The 21,935-nt window shown below is 32.0% G+C and overlaps 6 protein-coding genes across 13 annotated transcripts; 3 read left to right on the forward strand and 3 right to left on the reverse strand.

Moving 5' to 3' along the window:
• Positions 1-232: 232 nt before the first annotated feature.
• On the forward strand, positions 233-3,067 carry LOC114878808 (cell division control protein 6 homolog). 2 transcript variants are annotated; one of them, XM_029193027.2, is made up of 4 exons: positions 233-1,078; positions 1,159-2,088; positions 2,173-2,381; positions 2,455-3,067. In XM_029193027.2, the coding sequence occupies exons 1-4, from the start codon at positions 802-804 to the stop codon at positions 2,686-2,688; spliced, it is 1,650 nt and encodes a 549-aa protein (XP_029048860.1). In that variant the 5' UTR covers positions 233-801; the 3' UTR covers positions 2,689-3,067. The 2 variants fall into 2 exon arrangements, with proteins under 2 accessions (XP_029048860.1, XP_029048861.1); XM_029193028.2 differs by having other exon boundaries at positions 1,162-2,088.
• A 106-nt stretch (positions 3,068-3,173) lies between these two features.
• Positions 3,174-9,176, forward strand: LOC114878805 (probable phosphorylase b kinase regulatory subunit alpha). Of its 4 annotated transcripts, XM_029193021.2 has the most exons (16): positions 3,174-3,368; positions 3,482-3,986; positions 4,064-4,509; positions 4,589-4,904; positions 4,979-5,192; positions 5,265-5,374; positions 5,471-5,618; positions 6,401-6,579; positions 6,656-6,806; positions 6,908-6,934; positions 7,093-7,382; positions 7,456-8,011; positions 8,087-8,139; positions 8,209-8,367; positions 8,440-8,697; positions 8,765-9,176. In XM_029193021.2, exons 2-16 carry the CDS (start codon positions 3,504-3,506, stop codon positions 8,990-8,992), a joined length of 3,618 nt encoding a protein of 1,205 aa, XP_029048854.1. In that variant the 5' UTR covers positions 3,174-3,368; positions 3,482-3,503; the 3' UTR covers positions 8,993-9,176. The 4 variants fall into 4 exon arrangements, with proteins under 4 accessions (XP_029048854.1, XP_029048853.1, XP_029048855.1 ...); XM_029193020.2 differs by having other exon boundaries at positions 3,174-3,986; XM_029193022.2 differs by lacking the exon at positions 5,471-5,618 and adding an exon at positions 6,093-6,240 and having other exon boundaries at positions 3,174-3,986.
• LOC114878813 (39S ribosomal protein L28, mitochondrial) lies at positions 9,177-11,238 on the reverse strand. 2 transcript variants are annotated; one of them, XM_029193039.2, is made up of 6 exons: positions 11,182-11,238; positions 10,246-10,412; positions 9,907-10,165; positions 9,703-9,846; positions 9,458-9,633; positions 9,177-9,284 (listed from the first exon to the last, which is right to left on the reverse strand). In XM_029193039.2, the coding sequence occupies exons 2-6, from the start codon at positions 10,398-10,400 to the stop codon at positions 9,227-9,229; spliced, it is 792 nt and encodes a 263-aa protein (XP_029048872.2). In that variant the 5' UTR covers positions 10,401-10,412; positions 11,182-11,238; the 3' UTR covers positions 9,177-9,226. The 2 variants fall into 2 exon arrangements, with proteins under 2 accessions (XP_029048872.2, XP_029048871.2); XM_029193038.2 differs by lacking the exon at positions 11,182-11,238 and adding an exon at positions 10,553-10,814.
• On the forward strand, positions 10,873-13,425 carry LOC114878807 (translation factor GUF1 homolog, mitochondrial). Its single transcript, XM_029193026.2, has 7 exons — positions 10,873-11,043; positions 11,114-11,926; positions 11,998-12,237; positions 12,311-12,579; positions 12,660-12,874; positions 12,958-13,170; positions 13,227-13,425. The coding sequence occupies exons 1-7, from the start codon at positions 10,970-10,972 to the stop codon at positions 13,350-13,352; spliced, it is 1,950 nt and encodes a 649-aa protein (XP_029048859.1). The 5' UTR covers positions 10,873-10,969; the 3' UTR covers positions 13,353-13,425.
• LOC114878814 (mediator of RNA polymerase II transcription subunit 21) lies at positions 13,378-14,311 on the reverse strand. 2 transcript variants are annotated; one of them, XM_029193041.1, is made up of 4 exons: positions 14,235-14,308; positions 14,107-14,172; positions 13,923-14,034; positions 13,378-13,837 (listed from the first exon to the last, which is right to left on the reverse strand). In XM_029193041.1, exons 2-4 carry the CDS (start codon positions 14,146-14,148, stop codon positions 13,452-13,454), a joined length of 540 nt encoding a protein of 179 aa, XP_029048874.1. In that variant the 5' UTR covers positions 14,149-14,172; positions 14,235-14,308; the 3' UTR covers positions 13,378-13,451. The 2 variants fall into 2 exon arrangements, with proteins under 2 accessions (XP_029048874.1, XP_029048873.1); XM_029193040.1 differs by having other exon boundaries at positions 14,107-14,311.
• Positions 14,312-15,006: 695 nt separating this feature from the next.
• LOC114878817 (histone-lysine N-methyltransferase SETD1) lies at positions 15,007-21,884 on the reverse strand. 2 transcript variants are annotated; one of them, XM_029193047.2, is made up of 11 exons: positions 21,049-21,884; positions 20,741-20,954; positions 18,610-20,366; positions 18,274-18,549; positions 17,876-18,187; positions 17,510-17,794; positions 16,795-17,435; positions 16,075-16,708; positions 15,760-15,981; positions 15,423-15,680; positions 15,007-15,321 (listed from the first exon to the last, which is right to left on the reverse strand). In XM_029193047.2, exons 3-11 carry the CDS (start codon positions 20,332-20,334, stop codon positions 15,148-15,150), a joined length of 4,527 nt encoding a protein of 1,508 aa, XP_029048880.1. In that variant the 5' UTR covers positions 20,335-20,366; positions 20,741-20,954; positions 21,049-21,884; the 3' UTR covers positions 15,007-15,147. The 2 variants fall into 2 exon arrangements, with proteins under 2 accessions (XP_029048880.1, XP_029048879.1); XM_029193046.2 differs by having other exon boundaries at positions 20,741-21,884.
• Between the last annotated feature and the right edge of the window lie 51 nt (positions 21,885-21,935).

Consider the following 21,935-nt stretch of genomic DNA (forward strand, 5'->3'; position numbering starts at 1 on the left):
CTAATATTCTATATTCAGAACGATATATCACTTTCCGTATTGAAACACTCGAAATTAAATTACTGTCAACTCTGAAAGATAATGTTCAAATAAAAGAATTATAATAAACATGTGGTAACTGAAAGTTCTCAAGGAAAATTACTACTGAAACAATTATTAAGTATTTAAACATTTCATATCTGATACTGTATAAAAATAATAACATTTATACGAAGTATTAATATTATCTTACCTTCGCTCTCATTTTAAGTCTGTGAGGTTTTTAGATTATTCTAGAATATCTTGATTACTTTCAGATTTATTTCTTCAACTTCTTCCACCGATCAATGCCAAAATGGTAGAGAAACAGCGTCGTTAGAGGTAGGGTATAACTCGAATTATAGAAATCACTACCAGAGGGCAGAATAAAAAAGCGATTCCTGTGCCATCTGTTTAAAAACGGTGGAAACTATGTGCTTCCGCATTTTCCCGCGTTCAAAGTGTATTCCCGCGAAAAAACCGCGCCATACAGCATGTGATACGCAATGCAGTTGCACGAATAAGAAATAAGTGTATTTTATATATTAAAACTTAGTAAGCAATATTAATAAACGCGACAATTAAAGTGTGTTTAAAAAAATATTTTGTGTAATCGTTTTGCGAACAAAGCGTTGTAGGTTAAAAAATAATAGAATAAGAATGTCAGAAAATTGACGTATGTATATACTTAACATATATTACTCTGTTTGTAAAGGACAAATTTTTCCAAAAAGTAAAGTTTGTGTATGTTAATACCGTAAGTGCCTTAAAACATACGTAAAAATGTCAGGTATTCAAACAACAATTCCGTTTAATGTACGAAAGAAATGTTCATTTTACGGAAGCAAACGTAATGCAATAATACAAGATTTTACCGATGCGACTGCTAGAGATTCTTCTTACAAATATACACCAACTGTAAAAAAAGTGATTACTTTAAGTAGCAGTGAATCAGATTCAGATTCAGAAAATGTTTTGGTGGAGAGTAATATAAAATCTTGTGATAAGGGTACAATCATCCACACACCTCGACGTACCCGGAAGTCTGACGGATCTGATGGTTTGTAAATTGAATTTTCTGTAGTTTTAAACTCTTTTCTGTATGTATTATTAAGAAAAATATTAAAATATTTGTTTCAGAAGAACATACTCCAACACCTCCAAAACAAAAAAGGATGGGCAAAACATTGCCACTATCATCTCCAACAACACCCTCTACCCTTTTTGATAAGCTGAATATAATGTCACCCCCTGGCAAAGAAGAAAAATTAGTCCCTAAAAAATTATTTAGTTCTGAAAAGTATCGAAATGCCCGTAAAGCTTTACATAGTTCAGTACCTGAGAATTTGCCTGGCAGAGAAATGGAACTAAATCAATTACAAGAATTCATGGAAGGGCATTTAAAGAATGAAACATCAGGCTCTTTATATGTATCAGGACCTCCTGGTACTGGAAAAACAGCATGCCTTTCAAAATTAATACTAAAGCCTGAATTTAAATCACAGTTTAAAGTTATCTATGTTAATTGTACCACTATGAAATCTGCAACTACAATTTATGCGAAAATTATTCAAGAATTGGGTTTATCTACATCAAAAACTGTAAAAGACAAAAAAGCAGCTATTGAAAAATACTTAATTTCTAAACATAAAATGTTATTAATGATTTTGGATGAAATAGATCAATTAGAAAGCAAAAATCAATCTGTATTATATTCTATTTTCGAATGGCCATCAATGCATAATTCAAAACTGATTCTGGTTGGCATTGCTAATGCTTTGGATTTGACAGATAGGATATTGCCAAGGTTACAGGCTAGATGTGAACTAAAACCAAAGTTGATGCACTTTTCATCATACACAAAACAGCAAATATCTAATATAATATCTGATAGATTAAGCGAAGCAAAGGTATCTGATTTATTCACTGGACCTGCAATACAAATGTTATCTGGAAAAGTTGCTGCTATTTCTGGAGATATTAGAAGAGCATTGGATATCAGTAGAAGAGTAATTGAATTTGCAGAGTCTCATAAATTAGAACAAGTGTTACAGCCAATGAATAACACAGGTATGTTGTATTATTTATTGAAAAAATGATTTTAAATTAAGGAAGCACATAATTATGTTTAATGAAAGATCATTTCTGTAATAGAAATAGATACAAGTAGTCCTAAAAAGCAGCCTCCAGGAGAGAAACCTGTAGATTTAAAAGAAATCATTGCAGTTTTAAATGATGTTTATGGAGGATCTCAAAATATTGAAAAAGAAGAAAGCACATTTCCTTTACAACAAAAGTTGTTATTGTGTTCTCTTCTACTTATTTTAAACAAAGGAAGAATTAAAGATGTGACAGTGAGAAGAGTAAGTTTATAATGGTATAAATATATTTGTTGATGAAAATTAATTTTAATTTGTATCATTATAAATATTTTAGTTACATGAAGTGTATAAAAAAGTTTGCAAAAAACGGAATATTCATGCCGTTGACGCTTCAGAGTTCTTTAATTTATGTTCCTTGATAGAAACTAGAGGTATTTTAAAATTAATAAGAAAAAAGGAACCTCGTTTATCAAAAGTTAATTTGGAATGGGACCAAGAAGAATTGGATGCAGCTTTACAAGACAAAAATATGATGGCAGAAATCATCAATGACACAAGTTGTTTGTAGTACTGTTCACATAAATTATTATTATTATTATTTATTAGGTTGTATATTGTGTTTATTAAGCAGCATAGAACATTATATTTTTATAACGCTATACGACAATTGTTTTACAGTATATAACTTATAAATTAGCATGTTCTGTTAAATTATTGTGTTTTTAAAGTTATCATATGATTAGTTGATTGCAATATCTAATATGTATATAGTGTACGTCATAAATTCTCAGCCTTTAAATGTTTTGTTTAAAAATTGTATGTATAAGATGTTACACCATATTTTTTCGAACGTTTGTAACAAATAGATAGCGCACGCCTTTATTTAAAATTACGTTTTACCATCACTCGGTTTTCTTTAAGTTTTAATAAATTTATTATATTTTTAATGATTTTCGTTACTTATTATTTCTGTCAAATGCTATGTAAAAATTCATGTGGCAATTTTCTGTCCGCCCTATATACAAGCATTGCCGTTCAGTAATTCTCCTATAATTGTATAGAGGGCTATTTCGTTTGACATTCGTTTCACATTGTACAAAATGTTTATGTGTAATACATTTCCTGAAAGTTTTGTAAATCTTTTATAACATGTGAATAACATGAACGTTTATATTCTTAAAATGATAATTTCTTTGTATACATGAACTTGTTAATAGTTCTGTAAAAATTCAGCAAAGTATTCCAAAAGTATTGTGAAGCAGTATATTTAACCTCTTAATTTAATAGAGCACAATAAACATAATAAAAAATTAGAAGAATTTAATGTATTCTTTATAAGATAAAACTAAAAATATTTTTAGAATTGATGTACAAATCTTCAAAATGAGAAGCCGCCGTAATTCTGGTGTCCGTTTGGATTATTACCAAAGAATTGTTCATAAGATTATTATGAAACATCAAAATGCAGTTACAGGACTTTTCCCTGCTAGCCCTGATAATGATCACGCATGGATCCGTGACAATATATACTGCATTCTTGCTGTATGGGGCCTTTCAATGGCATATAAGAAGATAGCCGATGCGGATGAAGATAGAGCTAAAACGTATGAACTTGAACAAAGTTGTGTGAAATTAATGAGAGGTCTATTAATGGCAATGATGCAACAGAAAGAAAAAGTTGAACAATTTAAAATCACTCAAAATCCACACGATGCTTTACATGCCAAATATAGTTCTGTTAATGGACAAACTGTTGTAGGTGATACAGAATGGGGTCATCTTCAAATAGATGCAATTTCTTTGTATTTATTGATTCTAGCACAAATGACAGCATCTGGTTTACAGATTGTCTTCAATTTAGATGAGGTAACTATACATAGATCGTGCATTAAGTATAAAATAATCTTCAAAATCATGACTTAATTTATCTAATTTAACTTCAGGTTGCATTCATTCAGAACTTAGTATTTTATATTGAGTCAGCCTATTGTACTCCTGATTATGGAATTTGGGAGAGGGGTGATAAAACAAATCATGGATTACCAGAATTAAATGCTAGCAGTATTGGAATGGCAAAAGCTGCAATGGAAGCAATGAATGAGTTAGATTTATTTGGCGCAAGAGGTGGACCTACCTCTGTGATTCATGTATTAGCAGATGAAGCACAAAAGTGCCAGGCAGTTTTACAGTCTATGCTGCCACGTGAATCTAACTCTAAGGAATTAGATAGCGGATTATTATCCGTTATAAGCTTTCCGGCATTTGCCGTAGATGAACCTAGTTTAATTCAATTAACTAGAGATGCTATTACTAAAAAATTACAAGGTCGTTATGGATGTAAAAGATTTCTGAGGGATGGATATAAAACACCAAAAGAAGATCCTAACAGGTAAAAGATAAAATAAAATAAGAATTGTTACAGAATGTAATATCAACATTTACTAATAAATTTATTATATTTTCAATAGACTTTATTACGAACCGTGGGAACTACGAATGTTTGAAAACATAGAATGCGAATGGCCTTTGTTCTTTTGTTATTTGATCGTGGATTACTGTTTCCAAGGCAATAAAGAAGTAGTAGCAGAATATTCGAAACAATTAGAAGAAATAATGATCAAAACGGAGGACGGAATGAAATTAATACCTGAATTATATTCTGTAGAAGCTGCAAATGTATCAGCAGAATATGCTGAGCCAGGTAGTCAAAAACGAGTTGCATTAGGTAGATGTCCATTTATGTGGGCTCAATCTCTGTACATATTAGGAAAATTATTACAAGAAGTAAGCATGTAAATACATATAAGAAAAATACTATAAATAGCAATTACAAGTTACTTACACTATTTTAATAATAGGGTTTTCTTGCTGTGGGAGAATTAGATCCATTGAATAGACGATTGTGTAGTGAAAAGAAACCAGATGTCGTGGTACAAGTTGTTATACTAGCAGAAGATTCTGAAATAAGAGAGAAAATAGCTCAGCATGATATTCATGTTCAAACAATCGCAGAAGTTTCCCCGATAGAAGTGCAACCTGCAAAAGTACTTAGTCATTTGTATACTTATTTGGGTAGGTTTAAAGGATTTCAGTTATTATATATTCTTTAAATGTTTCCACCTAAATTGAAGTATTTATTTTCAGGTCGAAACAAAAAATTAGGATTGTCTGGACGTAAATCAAGAGATGTAGGAATCTTGAGCACCAGTAAATTATATTCCCTACACGATAAAATATTTGCATTCACTCCACAGGTAAGTATTATTTATTTTTATATACTGATCGTACCGTTCCGCTCTCTGTACTTTTATTTCTTTTCTTATGTTGCCTCTTCTTGCATCAAACATTAGTTGACAGACATGACCCGCTTCTACATCGCATCGGACTATGAGCTCATGATTGACATATTCAAAGGCGAAATTAATTTCTTGAAGTCTAGCTGGCAGAACATGTTAGGCCGGCCTCTTGTGCTCATGCCCCTCAAGAACATTCATCTAGGTACAGTAATTTAACATTTAGAAACCATAGTTTTCATCTGTGTTACTTTTTTTTCTGATGCATGAGAAATTATAAAGATCAAATTTCTTTTTTCATTATAAAATTCAGAGTAACAGAGATAAAATATATGGTTTTTAAATAAAGAAATTTTCTGTTTGAATTCTGTTTTTTATTGAGATTTTATAAGCACATAATCCAAAACAAAACCATCTAACATGTCTGCCTGCATGCGTGCATTTGTTTTTGCTATCAATTTTACTTAGTGGCTTTGGAAGGTCTCGATTAATTAACTAAATAAAATTAGTACTTTATAAAGGGTTGCTATTATTTATATTCATCATGAGCAAAATCGATTAATGTTGAGAAATTTCAATGAAAATAAATAAAATCAGTGTATTTTCACATCAAATAATTTAATATCCTAAGGAGACAGCTTATATGTGTGGTGGTATGCACGTTTGTTGCATGTCTTAGAACTTTGATGCGGAGGAGTACTACACGACAAACGATGCAGCCCTCCTTGCCAACACTTTTACAACCAACTTGGCCTTCCTCACCATCAACTGGAAGCAAATGCTCGGCAGGCCAACTATAACACTTGTTGCCACTCATAATCACCTAGGTATGCCATAGGCAGCTTTAGATTCATCATTTAACATAGAAGCATAATAGGATCAAATTTTCCTCACAAGTGTTATGTTAAAAGAACAATACAGAAAATAGTTGTTTTAATTATTTTTACATAAATATTAAAATGTTACATATGTAATCATTATTCTTAGATCAAGGAAAGATACCATTAGCCATGATAACTACTATGAAGAAATTAAAAAGTGGTTATATCAATGGTACACGAGTCTCATTGGGAAATTTAAGTGATTTCTTGAGCACTTCCTGCATCACAAACTTAAGTTTCCTAGGAAGCTCTGAAGACGGTAGACCGGATAAACTAAACCCTCAGGTACATAAAATTTATATTCCTAAATATGATACACGTTATTACGCCACATTACATATATTTTTATATAATTGTTAAGGTTCAACAGTATTTAGAAGAACATTTGATGCGCGCATTTCCTCATCGCACAGGTCTCCTTAACAGACCGGTAATTCGAAGTGCAAAGAATTTGAAACGTAGAATGTCTGTAAAAGGTGCCATTAAGAAAACGAGATCAATTGCTGTAGAACGTAAGTTTTATGTATTTCGTATATTAGTATTATAAATGATTTAAATTCCTAACATTCTGATTGCATGCTACCTAAAGCGGATCCTTAAATATATTCCACAGATGTGGTTTCTCCCGTTTCACAAGAATGTAAGTTTACTAACAAGTAATGACTAATTTTTAAATTTTAATAAGTACATAAAAAAAAAGAGAAAAACATTAACATGTCCGTTTTGTTAATAAATTTGAAAAATTTCAATAAACTTAATAGAAAGAAATTGATTTGCATTGGTTATATAAATTTGTAGCTGAGATTCTTGGAATGGCAGGAGAGGATAGAAGACCTTCTGCTATTTTAAATACAAATCCATTTATTGAAGTGACAGATACAACGCTAACTTCAAATCCTCCACCACCAGCTACAGATCGCACGCCGTCTCCTACAGATGATATATTGACATGGCCAAATTCTCCAAAGTTGCATAGATCCAGGGGCATGGGGGAAACTCAGTATGCGGATACCGAAGTTGAAGAACTATTATCAATGCTTCGAGAAACTGAAAGTTTAGAAGAGCAAGGAGATATTTTACAATATCTTGTAAGTTATCAAAAATATACATCAAGTATAATAAGTTATATCATTTAAACTTAAAAATAATTTTCCAAATTAGGTTGATTCACAAGGTTTATATTTCAATACCGGCATGGTGGAAGAGGGCCATCCTGTTTTAATAAAAGATTTATTGAAAGATCTTTACGAAAAAGCCTGTCAACAAAAAATGTGGGGAATCGTACGTCATACTGCTGGTATGCTAGGAAAACGTGTCGAGGATCTAGCCAAAGCGGTCACTGATTTATTAGTCCGTCAGAAACAAGTCACGGTTGGAATGCCACCGACCAACGAACATACTATTGTTGCTCCATTACCAGAAAACGAATTGCGAGCATTAATTCATCAAGCTTATGGAGACGATGAATCTACCGCTATGTTAACACAAGAATTGCTTGTTTATTTAGCAATGTTCATTAGAACAGAACCACAGTTGTTTCATGAGATGCTGAGACTTAGAGTAGGATTAATCATACAAGTAATGGCTACGGAATTATCAAGAACTTTAATATGTACCGGAGAAGAGGCATCTGAACATTTGCTTAATTTATCACCATTCGAAATGAAGAATCTTTTACATCATATTATGAGCGGAAAAGAATTTGCAATTAGCAGCGGTATGTTTATTATGAATAGAAATTATTTAATTAAATACAATTGGTATCTGAAGAATAATTTATTGCTATTTTTAGTTGGTCGAGGTAATTTTTCCGTTATCAGTTGTAAATCCAGCAAAGTTAGTAAGGTAATGCGCTTGTTTATACGACAGTTATTTTTCAACAGTTTCATTATAGTTCGAACGTTTCACTTTTAGAAATCACAAATTGGAGGTTTCTTAACTGCTGATCAAGTTGATGGTGGTGAAACAGAACCAGATCGTCAAGGTCAGTGGTTACGGCGACGAAGGTTGGATGGCGCGTTAAATAGAGTGCCGCGTGATTTTTATCCTCGAGTATGGCAAGTGCTCGAACGGGTATGTATTATAAGCGCACGTATAGTTTTTGCTCAATGGAAATCTTAATTTTTATATAATTAAATATTATAGTGCCAGGGTTTAGCTATTGAGGGTAGGGTCCTACCTCAAAATCTTACACAGGAAATGACACCGGGGGAATTAAAATTTGCACTAGCAGTAGAAACTGTTTTGAATACTATACCACAACCAGAATATCGTCAGTTAATCGTCGAAGCTTTAATGGTGTTAACTTTAGTAACTGAATATAATGTAGTAGCTTCCCTGGGTGGACTTATTGCTGTTGAACAGTTAGTTCACAAGGCCAATGCTATCTTTTTAGATGACCAGGTAAATTTTTATTGCATAATATAATACAGATAAAATGCATTTACTATATTTATTTTGAAATATCTAGATGAAAATTGATGGCGATGCCACCCTATGCTGCGCTAAACCGAAAGAACAACGAGAAACCACTGCAATGGGAAATCTTCTTTGCGGTGGGGCAGCATATGTTTGCCAACACTTTTATGATAGTGCTCCAAGCGGTAGTTTCGGAACGATGACATACATTACAAGAGCCATTGCCTCTTTGTTAAACTGTTTACCAAAGGATGGTGATATAGAATGTTCAATATCATAATTATTTATTTTCTTAGACATGAATTTTAATTATATTTAGAAGTGTTCTTTTAAATCATACCATTATTAACAATTGTTTGGTATATTAAACAATAAAAGATTGTGACAAATGTATAAAAAAACTTCGTTTTTTTATATTGCAGTTACACCAGTGTTTGAGATGTAGTAAATATGAGAAAAATGAATTTGTCTTATATCCTATTTATTTATTATATGCAGCCACATTACACATGTATTACTCAGATTTTCTACTGCTAAAAGGATTCCATTTTACGTTCCAACTTATCGAAGATCTGAAAGAAACAAGTTGCTACATTAGTATATTTTGTTCACCACGTATGTAAATGGAAAGCAAATTAAGGTAAAGTTGCGGTACTGGGTGGAGAAACTTTATGAGCTCAGTCTAGCTGCGCGGAATGATACTATTCTCTCGTAGAAGAAACAATACATATGTATAGATACATACTTCTCTAATTGTTCTTCAGCTTTTTTAATTTCTTCTTCTTTAAGTTCTGCAATTAATTCAGACCTATATTTGAGTTTTAAAGGTTGTATTTGTTGCATTTGTTCATTTAGTTTCATCCACTTTTTACAAGCTTCTGCAAATGTTAAACCATACCATTCAATTTCTTCTCGCGTGTACTAAAATGAAAAGTAAAGATTAATATTGATTCAACAAAGTATTGAAGTAACATTAAAATAATACTTTACTGCTGTTAAATATTCTTTGTATTTATTATAAATTTCTTCCTTTTTAACAGGATCATTTGGATATAAAGTTTTATCAGCCAATGCTATAAGTATTTCACGTTTTAATTTGAGTGCAAGCTCAGATTTCAAATCACAAGCAGGAGTCTAGAAACAGTTGAATGATATTAGAAGATATGCTTAAGAATATTTTTCTTTTCAACATACCTTCAATAGATAGTGGTCAAAACCATAATGTTCATGAATTAAATTAATAGTTCTAGTGGTAACAACTGCACTCATATGTTTATCCAAAATTTCGCTATAAACTACAGACTTTTTAAGGGTAGGAAACCAAAAGTGAGGAGCTCTGCGAGCATATCTATGTTTTTTTGTGAAACCTTGAACAACAGCTTCACCACCCCATAAACCTTCATGAAATTCTTTAGGAAATTGCAATGGTAGTGGTACATTTTGAACTGGACGTCTGAAAACCAAATTCATTTAACATTAAATTAACAAAGATCTTATGAAGAAAATAATTATTGAACTTTATTAAGCCCTTACACTTCTTCTGTCTCTTCATTTCTTACGTAAGTACCTTCTTCTTTAATGTAATGAACAGCAGCCGGTTGTTGTAATTTCCATTCTTTCCAGAACTTTTTATATTCTGCAGGTAATTCAGCACCAATTCCTTTTGACCATCGCGTTATTTTTGGCATGTAATATAAACGCTAAAATATCCATTTTTATAAATTTTCTTTTGTTCGTGTTTTTTCATATAATGCATAATAACTTATGTTTTAATAACGTATATTATTTATTTAGGTTAGATTGGACAAAGTGTTTTTTTCTGATAGAACATAAATATTACCTGACCAGCTTGTTTCATTGACATATTTATATACTTCTAAAATTAATAATAAATTTATAGATATTATTTATTTTTTTTTTTGTTCAATTTAGGAGCTATGCAAGCTTAAAATGACAACATAACCATGTTAATGGAAAGATAACAATTTTGCACTGGTTTCAACAGCATACCAAGTGATACCAAAATACCAACTAGTGAAAAGTGCTGAATAGAAATTCCATGAATTAAACCTAAGTTATATAAATATCCATTACACTCATTATGAATAAACAATTAATGTTTTTAACAAATATTTTTTACAAATTAAATATAATATAATATTGACAATATACTTTAATAAGGATATTAAAGATTATTTTATATGATCACATAAATGCTTTTTATATTAAATACAATTGTAAATATTATTAATTCATTATGAAAATAAGTAGAATTATTTATCATGTATGGCATTCTCAAAGAAATTTGAACTTCTTACAAACAATTGAAAGGTTAGTATTAAATATGTATTAAAATTGTTTAAAATGAAACAAATGTTTTACATGATGTATTTTATTTCAGACAGCACTTGCTAATTTATAGTAGATACTATTCTATAGAACCAGAGAAGAATAAAGAATATGAAGTACCAATAGAAAATATTCGTAATTTTAGTATCATAGCACATGTTGATCATGGCAAAAGCACTCTTGCTGATAGACTGTTGGAATTAACAGGTGCAATTAAAGCAAATTCTGGAAAACAAATTTTAGATAAGTTACAAGTTGAAAAAGAGCGTGGAATTACAGTTAAAGCTCAAACAGCTTCTCTTAATTATACATACAATGGAATCAAATATCTTCTTAATTTAATAGATACACCTGGTCATGTAGATTTCTCTGCTGAAGTACATCGTTCATTAGCTCCTTGTCAAGGAGTTGTTCTAGTAATAGATGCAAATGATGGTGTACAAGCACAAACTGTAGCTAATTTTCATTTAGCTATTAAACAAAATCTAGTTATAATACCAGTGATTAACAAAATAGACTTAAAAAATGCTAATCCTGAAAGAGTAATGGAACAGTTAAAGATATTATTTGACATAGAAAAGTCGAAAGTTTTAAAAATATCTGCCAAGTTAGGTACTGGTGTACCTCAAGTCTTGGATGCTATTGTTGAAAGAATTCCACCACCTGATGTATGTAGAGACAAGCCATTTAGGGCCTTGATATTTGATAGCTGGTATGATAAATACCAAGGAGCAATTTTATTAATATATGTTAAAGAAGGATTTTTGTCAGTAAAGCAGTATGTTACTGCAATGTACACTAAAAAATCTTATGAAATTAGACATCTTTCACTATTAAGACCTTCTGAAGAACCTGTAAAAAAATTGTGAATATTATTCTTGAATATTTTATCATTTTTTATAGTTTTGTCATAATACTCAGTAATATATATTCTAGATTTGCAGGTCAAATAGGATGTATTTCTTGTAATATGAAATCTTCCAAAGAAGCATTGATTGGTGATACATTACATTTAAAAAATGCTGTTGCTGAACCTCTAATAGGATTTGAATCACCAAAACCAATGGTTTTCTCAGGTGTTTATCCAAATGATCAGTCAAAGTTTGATGATATGCGAACTGCCATTGAAAAATTAACATTAAATGATAGCAGTGTTTCTGTCACACTAGAGTCTAGGTATACTTTTAAATATTTTAATTTTAAATGTACTTCATTTATTTAATTAATTTTTCATATCTTTTTATTTTAGTGTAGCTCTTGGGCAAGGTTTTAGAATTGGATTTTTGGGTTTATTACACATGGAAGTTTTCATGCAACGTCTTGAACAGGAATATGATGCATTAGCAGTTGTTACAGCACCTAGTGTTACATATAAAGCAAAAATTGTTGGCAAGAAAAATATAAAGCAACATAATAATAACGAGATAATCACATTTAATAATCCTGCAGAGTTTCCTGATCCACAAATTGTGGCAGAGTTTTATGAACCCTTCATACTAGGAACTATCATAGCACCAAGTATATTTAATACTCCGATATTATACAACATAAGTATACTTAATACAAAATTAATAAATCATTTGTAATTATTTAATTAGCTGAATATACGGGTACTGTGCTATCTATATGCCTTGAGAAACGAGGTGTACAACTATTAACAAAAGATGTTGGCCATAGTAGAACATTATACCAATTCCTGTTACCACTGAATGAAGTTATTATCGATCTTCACGATACACTAAAACGTGCTACCTCAGGATATGCTAGTTTCGATTATGAAGAATCTGATTATGAGGTTTCGGACATAGTAAAGGTAACTTTCTGAATTTATAGTAATTACATATTAAAATGATATATAATCTATTTATTTCATATATTGATATCTGCACGATACAGTTAAGTATTGTTTTAAATGGAACTCCAGTTGAAGAACTTAGTACTATTGTACATCTTAGTAAAGCTCGTCAAAAAGGAAGAGAGTTATGTGAAAAATTAGTAAATAATCTTCCACGTCAATTATTTGAGATAGTAATTCAAGCTAGTGTTAATTCAAAAGTCATTGCAAGAGAAACATTAAAGGCATATAGAAAGGATGTAACTGCAAAACTGGTAAGTTATTCATTGCATTGTGCCTGTATATTTTCCTGTTATTGTCTTTTTTTTAGTATGGTGGTGATATTACCAGAAGAAAGAAATTATTAGCACAACAAGCAGAAGGGAAGAAAAACATGAAATTAATTGGAAGAATTTGTATACCTCGTGAAACATTTATAAGTCTCTATAAAAGATAATACAAAAATTTTCTCTTGTATTTAATACATTACTTTTAGTACATACATACATACATGCTTAATAAAAATCATTTTCTTGCAAACTTTAACAAAAATATATTACTGATTAACAGAACTTGGCGAAGGATCTGACAACTGATGTGGATTACTTGAAGATACAGTATTTACAGAGTTCATGTTATCTTGTTTGAAAGCTGAATTAGTATTAAGATTAATATTGATTACAGATGTAGATGCTGGATCTTGCATATCTAATTGACTTTGAGCAATATCTTGCAAAGCAGCTTGGATCCTTTGCAAAAGTGCTTCTCCTTGTTTTACAACTTCCTCCAACTGTTCACCAGCTTCCTGGTTTTCTTGTTCAAGACGACTAAGACTTGCAACTTGTAATTCTTGCGATGATTCTTCACTTGGTAAACTTTCTATTAGAGTATCTATATCTTTTGCACATCTTGCTATTAGAGTTGCAAATAGGGCTGCATAATCTAAAATACAGATGTGATTATATATATATAAACAATAATGGAAAACGATCAAAGTAAAAGGAAATGAGTAATGAATAAAAAATACCTTCTTGAGGTTGGTGTGGTTGTGGGGTTCCAACACGATCGAAACCGGGAAATTTACTAGGTGTTGAATACTGTTGTAATATACCTACGCTATTACAAAAATGTTCAGCTTGCTAGAATAATGAATATAATTATTAGAAAAACATTTTAACATAAACTTGATTTCAAAAACAATATTACATTACCTGATTTATAGTATCTTGTAATTGTGTTAGACGATCTGCCATATTCTTTAATAACAACCTATGTAACTATATTATGTTTTTAATAAACATGGATGATATTATTCTGAATGTTCTGTAAATAACCTTACCGTAATCAAATTCTATTGAGATATTTGTAATGACAAAACTTTGTTATTATAGCGACTACAGAACGGGACTGAATGGAATAGGGGTACAATAGCGCCATCTATACAAAAGTGGCGGAAACTACTTGCCGAATAGTTTCCGCGACTCTGCGATAGGTGGCGCTAGTCAACTACTTATCGACTTACCGACAATTTGGAACTGGGCACACTAGCGCCATCTATACGAAAGTGGCGGAAACTACTTGTCGAATAGTTTCCGCCACTTTCGTATAGATGGCGCTAGTGTACCCCGCACCTAATTGTAGGTAAGTCGATAAGTAGTTGACTAGCGCCACCTATCGCATAGTCGCGGAAACTATTCGGCAAGTAGTTTCCGCCACTTTCGTATAGATGGCGCTACAGTCCAAAGCGAAGCGGCGCGCGCGGTAAACTATATTTATTTGAATAAGTACATTTAAAATAAACCACAAACAAAATTATTAAAAAATGATAAAATAAATGTAAAAAGTTTATTGTTATAGCTTTATTTCCAAATATTTATATTTTAATTTGAATGATCGTTATGAAGTGGAAATTTTCTTTATATCGACTAAGTGTTGTCTTTTAACAAATGATCATTTTATTTTTAACAGAAACATAATAGGAATAAAGTCTTTAAATTACGTATGTACAAAAACAATGATAAAATATAAATATTATAACGCTGTTCGAGTTCACTCTTGAATATTTCAACGTACCATATTAATGGGAAGGATATTAGAAAAAAGAAAAGGAGTACATATTAACATAATTTAGCATTTTTCCATTGCATTTTATAAAATGTTTACATGGGGAAATATTTACAAAAATATGAGTGGAGTGTGATGAAATGTAGAAGACAGGAAAAAAGGATGAACAATATAGTTTCATGAACGATTCAATTAAGAGTACCCCGACATTGTGGTGCTCCACATAAGCATGGGATTTTATCATCCTCCAATGGAAATTTATAATCGTATGTAATTTCCTCGTTAACTCCTATCGGTTGTTTACTATAGATTACAATTTTCTTTTGACTTTCGATTGTAATTACTTTTGCGTAACAATTCGGCTGAAAAAGAAGACAAGACAAAATTTACAAGTTGATCAAAGAAGATGATTGTAGAGAATAAAATTGCATTTGAAATATAGATACTTGTTATAAATACTCACATTGCAGCTATGATTAATAAATCGTGCTAAGTTTCCACATTTCGTTGCATCAATAATTGTATCTAAATCGATGCGGAAAAGATAAGAACTTCCAATACCAGTAGCTTCATACTGAGACTCTCTTAAGTCAGCAACAACTGGCCTAACCATTTGACCAACATATTCAATGACCATTTCATCAGCTGCTATTGGTTCCATAGCGAATAAACCCCAATCGTGTATGCCAGATTTCGCGAATTTCAATTGTTTTTTCCTAAACTGTAATATATGAAACGAACGTGATAAAACGTGTTTTATAAAAATTAATACTAATAACAAGAATTTAGAAAAATCTTACCTTCAACTGATTAAACTTAAGAAGATCACTATCGGTATCAATACCGAAGGCCGTTAATAACCGACGTTGATTACTTCGAGCTTCTCGAGATAAAGCTTGCATTTTACCGGTTAAAGTTTTATTATTATTCTTTGGACCATTCATTGTTCCATCACCTCCAGCATAAGGGCCATTACTATCCTCAACATCGTTACTGCGTTGTATGCTTTGCGCATAGTGATGCTACAAAAAGAAAAAGTTTTTTAAAATTTCATCCTTGGATATTGAGAATCAATTAAAAGTTAATTAAACATTGATACGTATGCGGAATCATACCTTATGTTTAGCTTTCTCTCGTACATCAACTTTGTAATATCCTTCCGTTCTTGCACTTCCACTTGTATGCAATCTAAGTTCATCTCGTTTTCTTCGTTTAGCAGGACTTGGAAGATCGGTTGGAGGATGATCAACCCAATGCGTATCGTTTAACCAATAACCTTGAGTATCATCGGCTAACAAGGCTTCGTAACTTCGTCTTAAATATTCCACATCTTCCGCGTCTATTCCTCTAGTTAGAAATTCATACAAAATAGCCATTTCCGACATTAGATCACGTTCTTTATACGTTACTGTTGGTTCCTCTACTTTTTTCGGATATTTTTGATAAACAAATTCATTTTCAATATTCTCTTTTTCTCCTTCATGATTTTGATGAGTATGAATTTTGGTATATTTATTATATTTTCGCTTTTCTACTTTGTGAGTTTTGTCTTTACCCTTAGCTAATTTCATCATTTTTGAAGGTTTTATTTTTACAGGTTTTATCGGCGCCGGAGGTGCACGAAGTACAGTTTTCGCTATTTCTGATTGTGTCGGTGGCAATGAGTATGAATGTTCCATGAATACTTGAGAAGCTTGTGAATTTGGACTCTGCTGACCGTTTAATCGAAGTTCGGCTTCAGCTTGATACCTAATCAATGCAAAATAATTTAAATTTTTACACTAATTCGCTTAATACATAATAATAATAATAATAATGTTCATAATTTTACAAACCTTAACCTTCTAATTTCTAAGCTTTCTTCCTCCGAATCGGTAGTAGGTATCTCACTAAACATCTCGATCTTTTCTGATTCTTTTAATATGGGTTCATCGTTAATATATTTTTCAGACATAGTTTGAAGAGCTCTAATAATATTTGGTTGTACAGGTCCCGGACTTCTATGTCTTATAATATTATCTTGGCCAGCTAACGTTATCAAAGCTTCTGCTGCAGAATTTTCCATTTTTTGCATATCACACGGTTCTTGTTTGCTTGTTACCATTAAAATACCAATATGTGCAATCGGTACTTCATTTTCAGTTTCATCTTCAATATCCTTTGCTTCTACGTCTTCTTTTACCGTTACATGTTTCTCAAGAATTTCCTCGTCAACAGATTTTTCAATCATCTCTTCATTTTCTTCTTTATCGTTTTCGTATCTTAGCGGAGATGGTATTGGGGTAGCATCGTTATCACATTGCGGAAACTCGTTCAAGATTCCATCTTTTATTTTAATATCAGGTATTGGTGTTTCTCTGCCAAACGGTGTCGGACAATCTAACGAGCGTTGAATAGCAAATTCCATTAAAATATCAGGATCTTCGCTATTGCAAGCAAGGGGACGATGATCCGACATACGGCTGTCCGTGTCTTGCTGAAAATAAAAAATAACTATATGAAAGTATCACATTGGAGTATTTATAAAAATAATTGTAATTATTATAATACCTCGTCTTCATAGTTCGCAGAACATACTTCTTCATCTGAACTATCACTGGAACTACTAGAAGATTCGCTGCAACTAATTTCTTCGCTACTGCTCGCACTTGATGTCGACGACGACGACGACGACGACGACGAAGAAACACTTGGAAGAGAGGTAATTGGCCTTTCAATTTTTTGTACAGATTCTAGATCAAGATCGCTATCGCTTTCTATAATTTCAGTATCACCATGATCAGACTGACGACTATCTTCATCTTGCGGTAACGGGCTTGGAGCTTTAATCTTGCGCTGAAAAGTAAGGCAAGGTAATTATAATTATATTAATTTAACTATACAGAAATTCATATATAATGGAAATAAGAAGTTTACCCTGAAAGAAGGCATCTTTGGCATGCTAGCTCTAATGCCCAAACCAAATCCATCATAATTAAATCCAAGTGGAGTTCCTTGTTCTAACAGTAGCGATAATCCCTGAGGTTTTGAGCCTTCTTCTTTATTACTGCTAATAACAGTAGTATTATCACCTCCTTGATTTTGACTTTTCTCTGATTTCTTTTCATCCCACCATACTTCAAATAATTTAAACGCGGTATTTTCAATCATTTTCTTATTAAAATCCTTTTTTAAAATTTGTTTTAATTCATTTACAACTCTGTTTAATACCCCATTGATAGTAGGACCCTGGATTTTCGATAATCACATTTTTATTAACATTTTAAATAACAAAAATATGTTATTATATCTAGAGTATACATATAAGTATATACCTGTGGATTATCTTTCGTAATGCTGTGATTTGCCATAGCATGCAATCTTGACTGAAAAGATGGATAATAATTTGTTCCTTGATGATTTCCTACTGTTCCAGAGAATGATGTAGTATTTGGTTGGTAATGACTTTGTAAATATGTTGTTCCATAAGGGTATGGATACTGTGCCGGTCGAGGCCAATGATACATATCATTGGGAGGATAATGGGTTATATGACCAGGATAACCAGCTCCAGGATACAACTGGCTTGCAGGTTCTGTTTGAGCTATAACCTGAATATTTAAATAATTATTATACATATATATTTCATTTGTGATTTATAATATACGTACCTCTTCAATTTTCTCATCTCCTGAACTTAACGGACTTAACGACATTCTATCATCATCTGGCGGAGGTGGAGGTGGTGGCTCTTTTGGTGGTTCTGGCTCGATTTCATCCGGTGCAGGGCTATAACTTCCCAATAATGCTTCATCTTCGCTCGAACTTATCACACTTCCCAGCTCTTCATCGATAGAAAATTGATTAATGCTATTTTCATGCACTTTCCATTGTTCTTTATTTCTTTCCCTCATTTTTTCAAAACACGATTTGTATATCTCATGAGATAAAAACGGGCTCGGTGGGTCTGAAAGTATTTCATTATCCGCGTTAATAGATTTTTTCTCGTCTTCCGAATCGCTACCAAATTGCAGGAACGGAGGTGCCATTCCTCCTGCCTTGTCTTTTAATAACATAGCGATTCTGGTATCCAAATCTAACGTTTTACGAGTCTCCACCGGTGAATCCCGTGATGAATTTTTCGTTACGTTTTGATTTTCTTTCTCTTTTTTCGGGGTCTGATGCATTTTTATATTAGAAGCCTTGGAAATTGGAACTACGTTAGAATTAGAATTATCTAAATTTGTCCCATGCTGAACAGGCCACATAGAAGATGATGCGTAAGTTGCTGTTCCTGTACTGTTTCCCCACCACATACTAGAATTTTGTTGGATCGGAAGATTCTGAGATACACCTTGAGGCATACTTGGTAAATAATTATTCGGAGGTTGATGGTGGTAACCGCTATAGTAAAAATCATAATTCGTAGCTGGAGTTGAATTTTGAGAATAATTACTAGAATAATTTAGTTCGCTAGGCGCAGTACCATAGCCTAAATCGCTTCCAGTACTACCACTAGGAGTTGGATAATCTCGATATTTACTATATCTTGAGTTCTCCGCATACGTATCTCTCACCTTTTCTATACTCGATACCATCTTTTTATTACTTTTAAAATCATCCCTTTCTTCGGGAATAATTTTTTCAATCGGTGTTTGTTTCTCCTGTTCAATTTCAGGCTTGATTTCTTTTTCTATTTTCTTTTCCGGCTTCTTTTCAGCAGTTAATTCATCATAAATTTTTTTACATTCATCCCCAAATGCATCAAGAAATACTCTTAAAACTTTACCCATCACAGATGTATTATTTAATTTTTCTACACAAGCTTTAGAAGCCTTCGTACTTTCAAACACCACCCTTGCAATTCCAAGATGCTTATTCGTTAATGGATGATAATAAACAATTAGCTCTTCCACAGCGCCGAATTTTTGAACCATATCCGATAAAAAAGTTTTATCAATATTGTCATTTAAATGGCAAAATGTTACTTCGAGCGGAGGCGGTTCACCACAATAATTCGAGTCAATTTTAAACCTAGGTACAGGTAAATCGAGCTGTTCTAAACGAGTCCAAATTCGTGTTAATTGGGATCTGGGGTCTCGTGGTTGAACTTCCGGATAAGTTGGATCTCCTGGAACCATACCATCGTATCTATATAATTTTGTAGCACCTTTCACCAAAAATGGATCAACTAATAATTTATAATTTCTTGGCTTCTGAGCTGGTTGGGCAGCAGATGTATCTTTTTGCGAATGCGGTGTATGAGCGTGGCTATGTTTCGACGATTGACTGGAATTTTGTGATGTATTTTGTATAGTTCCATGTGAATGCCGATGACGGTGTGAATGTGCATGCGAATGTCCATGTCCATGCCCATGTCTCTCCATTCCGTTCATTGCCTCCAAGCATTATCCACTCGCGTAACTTGCTAAACATAAAATCAGAATTACATTATCATTATATAATAAACCTTTTAAGTATTTAAAGATACTAAAATACTAAATAGTATATATGTATAATAGCATTGCAAGGAAAAACAGTACAGAAAATATTAGCATAAGATAAGATCTACTTATCACCTCTAAAGTTATATTTGTCTTTATAATTCCAAAGTTCCTACTACATAATTATAATATATGGAATGTTGAAACTATTGTATAGTTAAAAAATAAACATTTCAAATAAACAAACTAATAAAAGAAGATTAAAAGGTATATTTAAGATTAAATACTCCAAATTTATACTAATACAATAAATATTATTGCTTAACATAATATATGATAGAAATGTTGTTCAACTTACGACCAGAATGATTTCGTGTCTCCGATGAATTGCTTTGCTTATGAATACAAGAAATTCATGTTTCAATAATACATAACCTTAAATGTTTCAAAAACTTTCGGTTGTACTTTCGTATGAATAAACAATGTGACAACCATTTCGTAAAAAGAATTCCGTGAATCACGTCTTTTAAAGTTATATCCTTGTATAAATTCCAGTGAAGCAATGCCTCTTTCTATGGGAAACACAATCCTTAAGTTTTATACAAATACGTCCCGGTTTTTTCAAAAGTGTAATTTTTCAACTTGCTTGTATAATATTGTATTTACTATGTGGACGTCATTTATGTGTTAGCTTCAATATCTCATTCCGTTTTATTCTTCGTTGATATCGTTCTTCATAAAAAATATAGAAGGTTTATTGATACTACCTTTCCGACACACCAGCGCAAAACTACTTCAATGTTTGACTGTTAGTACAACGCACTGCACCCTCGCATTTTCCTAATTTTTATTGAGTTATAATCAGTATTGCAAACGATGGTGTGTCAACTAAATAATTTACCGATACTTATTTCACTTTAATTCAATGTATGGAATACGTTTACTGTACGTTAACAAATTCATAGCTTTGATAAAACTACGTGAACAGTTTCGGATGACGCCATCCTTGTTGTAAAGAGCATGACGGTTCTTTTAATCATTTTTACTAAACAAATGATATGAACATTTTCAGTGAAAGTAAGATATTTTTCATATTCGTAAAGACGATGTTTAGACTATTTTATCAATAAATTAATAGGCTAAAGTACCCCAAAGAAACATCCAAGCGTGCAACTGAGCCAAATATGTAACATTTTTTTTCGTGTCCTATTCTGTCTTGATTCACAGATTTTAGTTGCGTCGAGAAAATAGTTGAAAATTTCGCCTGCTACTGGCATTCTGTTATATTTACCAATAATTTACTAATTAACGCTTAATAACGGTATTGCAAAATAATTGTTGAAAATCTTCTCATACAATGAGTAGCATTTAATACACGTATTGGTCAGTCTTGATCTAAGAGAATTTTCATGAAACCTATTGGCAAATGAACTTTCTGCTTCTAAAGAAAATTGCGCATTATCGTGCGCATACGTAATACGTATATAAGCGCCATACTTTGTATCAAAATAACATTAAAATACATTTTAAAATATATTCATGAAAGTAAAATT

Source organism: Osmia bicornis, chromosome 11 (genome assembly GCF_907164935.1).
Source record: "Osmia bicornis bicornis chromosome 11, iOsmBic2.1, whole genome shotgun sequence".
Lineage (NCBI taxonomy): Eukaryota > Metazoa > Arthropoda > Insecta > Hymenoptera > Megachilidae > Osmia > Osmia bicornis.